This window comes from Peromyscus leucopus, chromosome 1 (genome assembly GCF_004664715.2).
Source record: "Peromyscus leucopus breed LL Stock chromosome 1, UCI_PerLeu_2.1, whole genome shotgun sequence".
NCBI classification, from domain to species: Eukaryota; Metazoa; Chordata; class Mammalia; order Rodentia; family Cricetidae; genus Peromyscus; species Peromyscus leucopus.
In genome coordinates this window covers 73,623,686-73,637,417 of record NC_051063.1, presented here as the reverse complement: position 1 = coordinate 73,637,417, position 13,732 = coordinate 73,623,686, and the positions used below count along the sequence as shown (strand labels likewise).

At 39.5% G+C, this 13,732-nt stretch overlaps 1 protein-coding gene across 6 annotated transcripts in view; it reads left to right on the top strand.

Moving 5' to 3' along the window:
- Plekha1 (pleckstrin homology domain containing A1) overlaps positions 1-7,665 on the top strand; it is a 49,673-nt gene extending 42,008 nt beyond the window's left edge. For 3 of the 6 annotated variants that reach the window (XM_028868334.2, XM_028868342.2, XM_037209881.1), the window contains 4 exons: positions 39-103; positions 670-733; positions 3,951-4,040; positions 6,472-7,665. In XM_028868334.2, coding sequence (XP_028724167.1) covers positions 39-103; positions 670-733; positions 3,951-4,040; positions 6,472-6,786 — 534 coding nt within the window. In that variant the 3' untranslated portion in view covers positions 6,787-7,665. Of the gene's footprint in view, positions 1-38; positions 104-669; positions 734-3,950; positions 4,041-5,215; positions 5,364-6,471 lie in introns of all 6 variants that reach the window. The other 3 variants (XM_028868348.2, XM_028868356.2, XM_028868363.2) reach the window with 3 other exon arrangements.
- Positions 7,666-13,732: the final 6,067 nt, after the last annotated feature.

The following is a 13,732-nucleotide window of genomic DNA, read 5'->3' as shown; positions in this document are numbered from 1 at the left end:
GAGATGAAATGTCCTGTGTCTGTTTGCTTTTTTGCCAGGAAAAGGAACCTCTGCGGGTAATACCACTTAAAGAAGTTCATAAAGTCCAAGAGTGTAAGCAGAGGTAAGGGACTGCCTGATGCTGGCATGCACAGTTTGAAGAACAGTGCCTCCTGTGGTTCATAAGCTTACAGCATGTGCTTCTCCGTTCTTGTGTGGATTTTTAACTGTGGTTAAGATATGCTGCACTTTTGTTTTTTAATCTTATTTTATTTGAAAACTAAAAATTAGTAAATGACTCATTTGTAAATGACTTTTCAGAAGTAGCTCCTTAATGTAAAGGAAAAATTATTACGAGAAATTTCTGAGATTTAACAATTTGAGGTATTTTTAGTATTTCAAAGTGCTGCAGAACAGGTTGTCAAAAGGAGCTGCACCAGCTGTGCGGTGCTGAATTGAATGAACTGTAAACACTTGGACTCTAAAGTTGCTTTATGTATCTTTTCTAAATGAGCTGTGCAAAGCATGTGAATTGTGATGCAAAACTGGGAAAAGATAATGTGATTTTGTTGGTGTTTTTCTCTAACACTGATTTATTGACACATATTTGGCACTACTCAAGTAACCAGCCAAAAGAGAAACTATCAAACTGTGATTAACATACAACTGGATGATTGTTTTTCCTAACAGTGACATAATGATGAGGGACAACCTGTTTGAAATTGTAACGACGTCTCGAACTTTTTATGTGCAGGTAAGACAGTTACTTGGAGATTATAGATTCTCTTACAAGAAATTAATAACAATTAGGGGTGAAATAAATATAAACAAAGCTTGTCGGTTTTGACAAGTATAATTTACCAGCTTATTGAAAGATGTCAGGTAGTAGGTTGGTGGTGGGGTGCATGCTCAGAAATAGGAATGTTCTGTTATGAATTAGTGAGATGGATCAGAGTCACATTTAGAAAGGAGTGCTGTTTTACTTACATTTTATCAGTGCCTTCAAATGTATTAACTTTCTGTGTTTTTCTTTAATATGTTTGTTAACTTTATAAAAAGGAAAGCCTCAGGTATATAAATGAAATTATTGGAAAGAACATTTGTTTTGTTAATGAGAGTTAGCAGATTTGCTTATTGTAGAAAAGTTAAAATGATAGTTTATAAAATACACATACCCCCACATCCAAGCATTGATCTTACAGCAAGCAAGGTCATACTAAATGTATAACATCTTGTTTGTTTTCATATATTGTCATTTTTCCATTAAAAGTTCTTTGGAAATAGCTGGGTCTGGTGGCTCATGTCTTTAATTGGGTTTAAAGGCATTCAGAAGACAGATGCAGGTGGATCCTGATGAATCCGTGGCCAGCTAGGGCTGTGTAATGAGATCTTGTCTCCAAAAACTAAAAAAAAAAGCCACCTCTGTAAACATTTTAGAATTGCACCACACTCACTCCATGTATGGCTACTCCACAAGTTCTGTTCTTTTGTGACTAAACATTCATTTGCAGAGTTTTCATTGTTTACTGTGAAGGTGTGATGGCGGGAGCATCTGTGTTTAAAATTTGGCCTGACTGATTTCTTTAGGATGTTTCCAGGTCAGGTTAGCCATCAGCAGTTCTTCTGTCTTGTCACACTGGCTTTGACCACTGTGCTCCTGCTCTGCCCTGTGCCTGCTCCAGGTTCTGCCTTCTGAAAAATGCTCCTTGAAGTTACTGGCATTTGATAGATTCTGGGAGAGGGGGAGTTGGTTTTCTTGACTGTGTGACCCTCGGTAGGCTGACCACATACCAGAGCAGGCCCCACTTCCAATATTAGCAACGCACCACAAACTGGACTTGATGGCGAAGGGGGTGTAGATCTCGAAGTTGAGTGGGACGGATGGGAGAGTAGAGAGGAAGGAGTTAGGAGAGGGGGGTGGATATGTTCAAAATACATTGTATGAAATTCACAAAGAATTGGTAAAAAACATAAAATTCAATGTGCAGTTTACAAAGTGCATAGAAAAAAAAACATGGCCTAAAAATTGAAACAAATAGGGAAAATTGTTTTGCCACAGTAAAGCAAAGAATCATCATTTAAGTGGGGGAAAGACATTATTAGCTCAGAAACATTCTATATTTTACCTTTTTGGAAATTTTAGATTCTAGATTCTAATTTAGATCACTTCTCAAGGACTGAGGGGTTCTAAAATAGCAGAAGGTATGTGTTGGTACCTTCTTAGGCTTGTGCTGTGGCTATACCACCTTGAACATTCTGGTCTTATATTTAAATTCACACTGGCAGTCTTTATCAAGAAAGAGAACTATAGCCGGGCATTGGTGGTGCATGCCTTTATTTCCGGCACTTGAGAGGCAGAGACAGGTGGATTTCTGTGAGTTCAAGACCAGCCTGGTCTACAGAGCAAATTCCAGTACAACCAGAGCTGTTAACATAGAGAAAACCTGTCTTGAAAAAACAAACAAAACAAAACAAAACAAAAAGGAAAGAGACTACCTCTGAATTTGACTACTAGTGCTTCTTTAATTCAATGTCCTATTAGAAATTATTTCTAGCCAGGTAGGTGGTGATGGTGTACACCTTTAATCTCAGCACTCAAGAGGCAGAGGCAGACAGATCTCTGAGTTCGAAGCCAGCCTGATCTACAGAGCGAGTTCCAGGACAGCTAGGGCTGTTACACAGACAAACCCTGTTTCTTTGTCTTTAAATATTATGTATAGTCTTTTGCCTGCATGTATGCTTGGATGCCAGAAGAGGGCACCAGATATCATTACAGATGGTTGTGAGCCACCATGTGGATGCTGGGAATTGAACTCAGGACCTCTAGGAAGAGCAACCAGTACTCTTAACCTCTGAGCCATCTCTCCAGCCCAAGAAATTATTTCTAAAATTAATACATAAAATGGTGCCAGAATGGTTTTTAAAGTTTGTTATACATGTAGCAGGTTCAGACTATAGCATTTGATAGCAAAATAAGAACTTTCTTTGGTTTCTTCCTCTTATTTCCTTTTAAAAAATGTTCATCATTGACAGTTTTATGTGCCTGGTTTTAAAGCATGCAGTGGCTATCATATGTCTCCATATAGTAACTTGCTCAGAAAAAAAAACAAGGTTGAAAATAGTGTTTTTGAGCCAGGCTTAGTGGCATATGCTTGTAACCACAACTGCTCAAAAGGCTGAAGCAGGAATTTCAAGAGCAACCTCGATAAAGTGTGAAGTGAAGGCCAGCCTGAGCAATTTAGTGTGACTGTGTTAAAACTAAAACACACATTTTAAAACAAAGGCTCAGTGGCCAAGTGTTTTCTTTGAACATGTAAGTACCTCGGTTAACTTCCCAATAACACATACTCACACAAAAAAATGCCTTCAGGGGTTGGAAAGATGGCTCAGAGATTAAGAGCACTGGCTACTCATGCAGAGGACCCAAGTTTTATTCCCAGAATCTACATTGGGTGGCTCACAACTGCCTGTAACTACAGCTTCATTGGAGTCCAATGCCCTCTTTTGACCTCTGTAGCTGGGGACAGCTGGACCAGTGATTCATGAGTTTACTGAACTCCACTCTACACACACACACACACACACACACACACACACACACACACACACACACACACACACACACACAAATAATAAATCTTTTAGAGTGTTTTGAAGCCAGGCATGGTGGCTCACGCCTTTAGTCCCATCACTTGGGAGGCAGAAACAGGTGGACGACAAGCAGATCTCTTGAGTTCAAGGCCAGCCTGGTCTACAGTGAGAGTTCAGAACAGCCAGGGTTACAGAGAGAAATCTTGTGTTGAAAAAGAAAACAAACAAAAATAAATAATAGAAATCAAAATGCTTTGAAAACTATTTTTTAGAAATTACTGTCTTTGAATGTGTTTGCAGTTACTAAGGTACGGAATATATGGAAATAGAAGGTGATTTTGAGAGAAATTTGACTGAGATATCCCTTTTATTTCCTTTAGGCTGATAGCCCGGAAGAGATGCACAGTTGGATTAAAGCAGTCTCTGGCGCCATTGTAGCACAGCGGGGACCCGGCAGATCAGCATCTTCTGTAGGTTTTCTCCTTCTTGGGGAGACTCTGCATCCTTTGGAGTTTTTTTCTTCCTCTTCCCTAATCCTTCAGTTTCTTTCTTTGTTGAGATTATTTGCATGTTGACTTTCATACCAATTGGACTTGCAAAAATAATTCACCCTAATTCAGAGCTTCCTTGTAGTGTCACATGTACATAACTTTCTGTGCACATTGTGTTAATGCACAAGCTGGGCAGCTAAAGAGTAGAGCCTTTCTTCCTTTGTTCTTGCACTTAGGTTCTTGTTAGTAGGTCTGAGTGTGACAGTTTGGCACTCTCGATGTGGCATTGGCCTGACCATTCAAGGCACTTTTGGGTCTAGCAAAACACTCTTGGTTTCCCCTTGACTTGCCAACTTTCAGTTAAGATTTTTTTTTCCTTAATGGTGTTGGGATACCACTGACCAAACTAGAGCCTTAAGTACAGTTTTGTGTTCCCATTAATTTTTTTCCTATTTCATATTATTATTTAAATTTTTTATCAGGTTGGTAGAAAAGCTTGTTATCTTTGCTGTGGTTTGATAGTAATATTGGAACAACTAAATAAATGATCTGCTCAGAGACAGCCAGAGAAACACTTGTTCATCTTGTTCAAGTGAATCCTAAGGAGTAGTTTTGTTTGGAATACTTTGGCCATTCATCTCCATTCTGAAAAATGCAAACCCTGTTGAGAAATTACATCTTAAAAGTAGCACTGCTGCCATCTGTCCTGGTGTGCCATCCCTAGCCTTTATGATGTATTCTGTATCTGCCTAGACATCCTGTACTGTCAGTATTTTTCCTGGTAGTAACACTGTCTTTTAGTAGTCTCCTGGTGCTGATAATAACAGATCAGTAGATAGTAACCCACATTTCCCATTCTTGAATCATTTATCATTATACAGGTATTCCTTTAGGAATATTGAAGAAATCTCTTTCATGGGTGTTAAGTTTTGTAACTGCCTGCATTTTATGTGACTTTCAACAGTCAAGTATGAGATTCTCTGCAAAAACAATGTCTGTTGGGAAGAGGGAAAGTTGGAGAAGGGTGTTTGTGTTCTGTGCTTTGTGGTGGGGGCAAATCGGACTGTCCAGCTGTGACTATCAGCAGAATTCTCTCTTTTCCTCCCTCTCCCAATATAGGTTAACTCTAATCTTAGCTTTGCACTGTGTTCCAGATGCGGCAGGCCAGAAGGCTGTCGAACCCTTGTATACAGAGGTATACATCAAGAGCTGGTGAATGCAGCACGTATGTGGGCTCTCATGCAAATGTGCCTTCTTAGTAGAGGGCCTGGACTCGCTCCTACTTACAACTGATCCCAGAAGGTTGAGTGAACTGACTGCCTTTTGCAGTTGTCATCACTAACGCAAACTCTTTACTGTAGTCATTAGACTGAATACGGATAGTAAGAAAAGACAAAAGCAACCATGCTAATGGAAGCTTCCAGAGCTTCAGAAACTAACTGACTGAATTGCTGCAAGAGTATTGATTTCCACATTTTATGCATTTTGAGGTTTTTTTTAATTTTTTTATATACAACACTTAAAATGTGCCTTTGTTCTGATCCAGGCAAATTTCTGCACACACCCACGTTGGATAAACTGTGTCACCAGAATTGCATGGCATTTTATAACTCTGGCGAAGTTTACCATGTAACGGGAGCCTGTAGTGTTTCCTGATTGCGGTGCTGTTTTCAAAGCAGCTAGTGTTTGTAAAAGAGCACACTCCGGAGCTGCACAGCACCCCCAGTGTCTTCAGATCTGTTACTAGAAGTACAATAAAATCAGCATTCCCAACTGATCTTACTTCATCAGAGTTTTAAAAGTGATTCAGTTGTACCCTTTCTTACTTTTAAAATATTAAACCATGTGAATGTATACTTACCCAAAATAAACAGTTAAATTGGCTGTAATTAGTCGCATTGAAATTAAGAGAGGCAAAAAACAAGTTGTCAGACTACTAGATAAAATCATGTCTGAAAAGTCTTGATTCTTGTTGATTAACCTATAGCCTTTCATTTTTAGATTTTGTCTTTTTATTTTTTTAAATACTTGGGATAATCCCCATTACTCTTAAATGATGGTAGACTCTTTTTTCAACACAATTCAATTGCAGTTGGAACACCGTATTTCATTTTAGGCTAGATAGGCCTTCAAAGTGCCATAAGCTGACAAATTCATTTTTGGTGACAGAATCAGTTTCTTAGTGGATTTGGTTGTTGGCTATAATTGCTTTGAACTCACCCCTAAAATGCATTGCTTTGGGAAGGAACTTGCACATTTATGCTGCATGGCTCATGCTTCTGCTTTGTGTGTGTGTGTGTGTGTATGTGTGTGTGTTGTTTGTTTTTCAGAGAATCAAGTCTCACATTGAGTGACTGACTAACTTTGTTGTCAGCGATTAGCTGTGTCTGACCACCACTCCTCTTTCCAGGAGCATTCCGGCTGTCCTTCAGAATCCAAATACACTGTCCGTCCTGCCGGGGCAGCAGCAGCCACCTCACATTCCGCAGCCTCTCGCAGCCACTCTCTGGTCTCAAGCTATACCATGGAGAAGCGAGGATTTTACGAATCTCTTGCCAAGGTCAAGCCAGGGAACTTCAAGGTCCAGACTGTCTCTCCAAGAGAACCAGCTTCCAAAGTGACTGAACAAGCTCTGCTTAGACCTCAAAGTAAAAATGGCCCTCAGGGAAAAGATGGTGAGCCAGTGGACTTAGATGATGCCAGCCTGCCAGTCAGTGATGTGTAAGGTGGGAGCACATGGGCTGCCTGCCCCTCTCATCCCTCAGTGTCCTTTCATGAGGCTTCTAGCCAAAGATGATAGAGGATGGATGGTTTCAGTGCATATATTATATTGTTTCTTGGGTGTACTTTGTAAACTGGCAAACCAAGAATCTAGGGAGTGGCTAAGTCAACGTAATTTCTTTAAGAAAGGAAGGAAAAAAAGATGTGCCCATACTGACTGTCCGAAGCTTTATATGTTTGGGTGGTAAAAATGTGTGTGATTTTTTTTTTTCTAGTGACTTTGAAATTTTAAATAACTTAAAACATTAAAATTTCTTATTATTTTGATCATTTAAAAATGCTAATATGACTCCCTATGAAATATTTAATATTGACACATTCATATCAGTTAACATTATCAAATGGGACATCGCCAGACAAAAATTCTTAAACTCATGATGTCTGTGGTGCTGCAAAATTTATATTGTGATGTGGACTATTTAGAAATTCTAGCCATTTTTGATATCAGGTGAGTGGTAAATTTTGCATAGAAGATTCCATTCGACTGATGGTGCAGGTAGGGGTTGAAATGGGTGGCGGCAAAGGTGGAGGATTAGAGCTCAGCTCTAGCTAAGATTTTTTCCTTTTTGAGACAGGGTTTCTTTGTGTAGCCATGGCTGTCCTGGAACTTGTGATCTTTCTGCCTCTCCTGCCTCCCAAATTATAGGCTTGTGTCTCACAGCCTGAGACACTTATTTGAAAAAGCTTAAGACTTACACCTATCAGTATTTTATTTCAGTAAAAATTATTTGACCATAAATTTTGGGAAGATCTGATTTTTTTTTTCCCAAGACAGTTTTTCTGTGTTGCCCTTGCTGTTCTGGATCTCGCTCTGTAGACCAGGCTGGCCAAAAATTCACAGAGATCCACCTGCCTCTGCCTCCTAAGTGCCAGGATTAAAGGCATGCGCCACCCACATCCAGCTTTTTTTTTTTTTTTTTTTTTTTTGTAACTAGATCTTATTTCTGAATTTGGATTGGTGAAAGACCACAGTTCATATGTGAAGTCATAACTGCCCTTAGTTGTGAAATTGTTGTAGCCTCTACCTTTTCATCATTAATAGCCTATATTCAAGTGCCTGTGTCTTCTCATCTCATTTAGGATTGTGCTCCAAAGTCCTACATGATTGGCTTTAAATGTTTGAATAAATTAATTCAGTAGTATAGTTTGATATGTTAAATAAGATACCATTTTATGTCAGAGACACCAGAATGTTGGTGTTCTACTACCTGTGCAATATTTATGTCTTGAAAAACAAATTTGAGTATGCATTTAATTGTGGGGATATCCTAAATTAGAAGTACCTCTCTAAGACACCCACAGTTTCTGATGTTGAGTGATAGACTGGTTTGAGCAAGTACTGTTTTGTGGCAAAGTTTTAAGTGTTTGCTTTTCCCAGGCTGCTGTTCCATGGTATTTCCAGTCCCACACACTTCTGTTTTGGAGTCTTGGGTGTTAGTGTTTTGCCTTTTTATGTTCTAAGACTACTTGTTGGAGGATGAGAAAATTGCTACCACGTGGAGCCTAGGGGTTAAGATGTGTTATTAAGTTGCCCAGCACAAGAACACACCACTCACCTTTTGTATTCATAAGCTAATATGTTAGAGTTCTATGTCGTTTTCTCTTTTGTAGCTGCATTGGAAAACCATAGGACAACAAGGTTTTTAAGCAGTTAGCACCCTTCTGCTGCCCTGTTCATTACCCAGGCTCTTTTGGAAGTTCCTTTTTCATGAACATACCTAGGAACCCGTGTACAGATACTTGGCAGTACTGATGAGCCTGGCGCTGTTTCCTTTGGTACAGCCTCCCCAGTGCACGTTCATTTTAGCATATTTTGGTATTGGTAATTTGATATATTTCATGGTAGCAAAATATTAGCTCTATTTTGGGACTTTTTATAGAATTACCCTTATTCAAAAGTGTAGGAATATGTTCTTGTGATTGTCAGGGTCTCCTAATATTTATCTCAATTCTTTTATAAGCTTACAGAAATTATTTAATTATTTTAAAACATACTTTCCTGTAAATACGTCACATCTGAAGTGTCAACATTTACTTTGAATACCGTAATATTTGCTGCATTTTTTTTTCTGTGTGTATAATGTATCTCTTTTCAGAACAGGAATGTGCCTCCTGATGTTTACTGTTACACCTGCTATCTTTGTATGTCCAATTGGTTGAACACTGTAATGACTTGAGAATAAACTGCTCAGAATTCATTTTCACTTAATTCCAATTTTGTTTGGTTCAGTTCTCATGTGAACAAGTCAGTAGAACTGGTAAGAAACATTTTTGGTTAGTTCATTTGCTTACTTTTGACAAATAAGAAATTTCACATCAGGTGGTGGTGGCACATTGCCTTTAATCCCAGCACTTGGAAGGCAGAGGCAGGCAGATTCCTGAGTTTGAGGCCATCCTGGTCTACAGAACAAGTTCCCAGACAGTCAGGGCTACAACAGAGAAACCCTGTCTCGAAAAACCAAAGGGGAAAAAAAAAAAAAGAAATTTCAGATTCTTGAATTCTTGAGGTTTGTTTGGTTTTTGTTTTGTTTTGAGATAGGGACTTGCTATACAGTCTTAGCTGGCCGGAAAGTCACTATGTAAACCAAGCTGGCATTGAACTCAACAGATATCCTTTTGCCTCTACCTCCTGAGTACTGGGCTATAAAAGCACGAACCTTGCCGGGCATTGGTGGCGCACGCCTTTAATTCCAGCACTCGGGAGGCAGAGCCAGGCGGATCTCTGTGAGTTCCAGGCCAGCCTGGGCTACCAAAAGTGAGTTCCAGGAAAGGCACAAAGCTACGCAGAGAAACCCTGTCTCAAAAAACCAAAAAAAAAAAAAAAAAAAAAAAAAGCACGAACCACCAGGCCCAGCAGATCCAGGAGTTCTTTTTTTTTTTTCTTTTTGATTTTTTTTTCAATACAAGACAGGATTTCAATACAAGTCATCAAGACTGAATGTGATATATTGGTGTTACAAAGTATTTATTTATTTATTTATTTATTTTTTATTTAAAGACAGTGTTTCTCTGTGTAGTTTTGGTGCCTGTCCTGGAACTCAGCTCTGTAGACCAGGCTGGCCTTGAACTCCCAGAGATCTGCCTGACTTAGCTTCCTGAGTGGTGCGATTAAAGGTGTGCACCACCACCGCCTGGCAATCCATGAATTCTTAAAACAGTTTCATGTGAAATTGTAGGAAGAAAATGTCTGTGTGTTAAAAAAAAAAAAAAAGCTTGCTTATTTTACTTAAAAAAAAAAAAAAAGCATGTTCTCAAAAGCAAAATTAAATGTGAAAATTACCTATAGAGCATATGAACACAGAGAAATCCTGTCTCATAAAGAAAAAGAAAAAAGAGGGGCTGGAGAGATGGCTCAGTGGTTAAGAGCACTGATTGCTCTTCCAGAGGTCAATTCCCAATAACCATATGGTGGGTGGCTCACAACCACCTGTAATGAGATCTGGTGCCCTCTTCTGGCCAGCAAGGACACATGCAGACAGAACACTGGATACTTAATAAATAAAAAATAAATCTAAAAAGAAAAAAGTTCTTTAAAAAAAGTATTATGTTTAAAAAAAAAAGAAAAAGAAAAAAGAGAATGTACTGCTCTTGCAAAGGACCTGAGTTCAGTTCCCAACATAACTACCTGTTAATTCCAGCTCCAGGGAACCTGACCTCCTCTTCAGGTTTGAATGAGAGTGACTCCCATAGGCTCATATATTTGTGTGCTTAGTCCCGAGTTGATGGACTGTTTGAAAAGATGATGAGGTATGGCCTTGTTGGAGGAGTTCTGTCACTGATTTTGAAAGCCCACACCATGCTCAGTCTCCCTTTATCTCTGCCTGCTGCCTTTGGATCAGGATATAAGTTCTCAACTACTTCTCCACCACCATGCCTGCCTGCATACTGCCACATTCCCTAGAATGATAATGGACTGACCCTCTGAAACTATAAGCAGGCCCTAATTAAATTTGAAGATATAGAGCTAGATGTGGTGGTATATACCTTTAATCCCGGCACTTGAGAGGCAGAAGCAAATGGATCTCTTTAAGTTTGAGGCCAGCCTGGTCTACATAGAGAGTTTCAGGCTAGCTGGGGCTACATAGTAAGACTCTGTCTCTTCAAAAAAAAAAAAGCAAAGTTCTAATAGCTTAATTCCAGATCTCATATAAAAGCTTGGTGTTGGTAAGGGTTTGAAAATCCATACAAGACATGATTAGAAGCATGCTTAGTCAGATGGCTTTGTATTTTTCATTTGCTAATTTTCACATTACAGATACTAAAATTCAATTTTCCCTTTTTCAAATGATTTGTAAAGATTGTATTTTCTCTAAAATGCCTTGGTCCCCTTACCTTTTAGGCAGGGCAGGTAGCCCTCAGACTTCTTCATAAAATAAAAATTCATTGTATATATGTATGAAATTTTCAAAAAATAAATATACATTCTAAAAAAATGTATTTTCCCAAACATCAAGATATGTTTTGGGGCTGGAGAGATGGTCAGTGGATAAGAGCGCTTGCCATACAACACGAAGACCAGTTGTACCCACATAAAAAGCTAGTTGTGGTCATCATCTCGTGCCTAGGACCCCAGTGCCAGTGGAGAGCAGGTATATGAGGTTCATTGGGGCCTGTTGGCTGCCGGGCTGTCTTCAGGTTCAAGGAGAGACTCTGACCCAACAGAGTGTTATAGAGTAGGACACATGAAGTCCCCTGGCTTCCACAAGTGCTCGTGTGTGCACCTACACCCACATATTGTGTACACGTACACTCTCATACACACACACACACACACACACACACCAAATGAAGTAGAAACTTTTAAACGGCTTGTGTTGCAAATAATGCTGAAGTGGTTAACGTTTACAACGCTAACTGATGAAATCTCAGAAGTCCACTCTCCTCACATTAAAAAGAGAGACTTACTATTGTATGTTCATGTGACAGTAGTGCCACCTTCTGGTATTGGTTGCTACACTTAAAGTAATCTGACATCTGTTTTATTTCACTCTACAGGAAATGAGGGGAGATACGTGGCAGCATAGGATAGCTTTGAAATTCATAGAAATTTGAAATCACCTTTCCCAAATGATTTTAGTTAAACTTTTTTTGGAGGCAACTCTAACTTTACATATCTAAGAAATAATATAGAAAAGCTGAACATGTCTACAGTGAGATGCCATCTCCTAAAAAGATAGAATGCAGAAATACCTTGTATGCCCTTTTTACTCAGTTTCCCCCCAGTGATCTCTTATAAAGTTACAGTACAGTATTATAACCATGATACAGTTCAGAAACAGAACAGTCCCATCACTACAAGGATCCCTCATTGTCCTAGGAGAGTCATATCCATCTGTTGTTTTACGGTTTGGACACAAACTCATTCTGTTACCTAAAGGCACATTAGGGTTTAAAACAATCTTCAGGGGCTGAAGTTTGGCCCTGAGTCCCTTTGGTATTGCTGCCTGTGTAGGAAGGAGTCTTGAGAACTGCCCTTTATGTCTCCTGATTGGTAAGTGATGGAATTTTCAGTTTGTTGCCAGACACCTATTTCTTTCTTTTTTTTAAATTTTTTTAACCTTTTTTTATTAAGAAAATTTTCCATTCATTTTACACATCAATCAAAGATTGCCCTCTTCCCTCCTCCCGCCCCAGCCTTCCCCTCCCAACCCCCCCCCAAACACCTATTTCAAATGACAGATGCCTTTATACATTCCTTTCTGTTAACTTTGAGAATAATAGGGAAATATCTTGTTACTAACCACAGTGCAAGAGTTCAAGCTGTGATTTTTTTTTTTTTTTTTTTTTTTAATGTGGATGTGAGCATGTGAGTGGAGGTCAGAGAACAACATCAGGAGTCAGTTTTCTCCTACCCTGTGGATACTGGGGATTGAACTCAGGCTTAGTGGCAGGTGCCTTTACCTACTGAGCCATCTTGACAGCTCATCAGGCTTTGGATGTAGCTATAGAGAGTGAATATAAAGATTACCATTTTAGCCGGGCGGTGGTGGCGCACGCCTTTAATCCCAGCACTCGGGAGGCAGAGGCAGGCGGATCTCTGTGAGTTCGAGGCCAGCCTGGGCTACCAAGTGAGTTCCAGGAAAGGCGCAAAAGCTACACAGAGAAACCCTGTCTCGAAAAAACCAAAAAAAAAAAAAAGATTACCATTTTATGGGCTGGAGAGATGGCTCAGAGGTTAAGAGCACTGGTTGCTCTTCCAGAGGTCCTGAGTTCAATTCCCAGCAACCATATGGTGGCTCTCAACCATCAATAATGAGATCTGGTGCCCTCTTCTGGCCTGCAGGCATACTATATACATAATAAATAAATTTTTAAAAAAAAATTAACATTTTATATATGTGACTGGTGGATGTTTTTCATCTTTTGACCTCTTGGAGTCAGATTCTTGTCTTCCATGTACAGCAGACCTAAGGAGATAAATTTGCCAAAAGAAATAGAAAGTTCAATATATGGTGAAATCTGATGTGGAAAACTACATTAATGTAAAACACTACTCACCCAGAGGCTAGGATGGTCAGAGAGTGATGGCGTGGGTAAGGAGCGGTGTGGCAGAGAGGACTTGTAGCAAGCCCCAGAAGAGCAAGGGGCTTCTAGGAAACTTCTGTATTACATGACGAGGAATTTGCAAATGTTGGTTTGCAATCTCCATGGTCCAAATAGGGGCTAGAGAATTTAAGTCATTCTCTTCAAGGTTCAAGGAGCTTTCTCTCTTCCAGGCTATGACTCACACATTTCTCCTTGCCCTAGTTTTCTTCAGGGGAAAGGTAAGAAAGGGAGAGAATGTGGGGGAATTCCATGACTCAGGAGCTTGCGCAGTTAAGTCTTCCCACCTGCTATTTGCCCTCTTAATTTCCTCTCCTGCACCATGATAAAACGCCCTAACAAAAGCA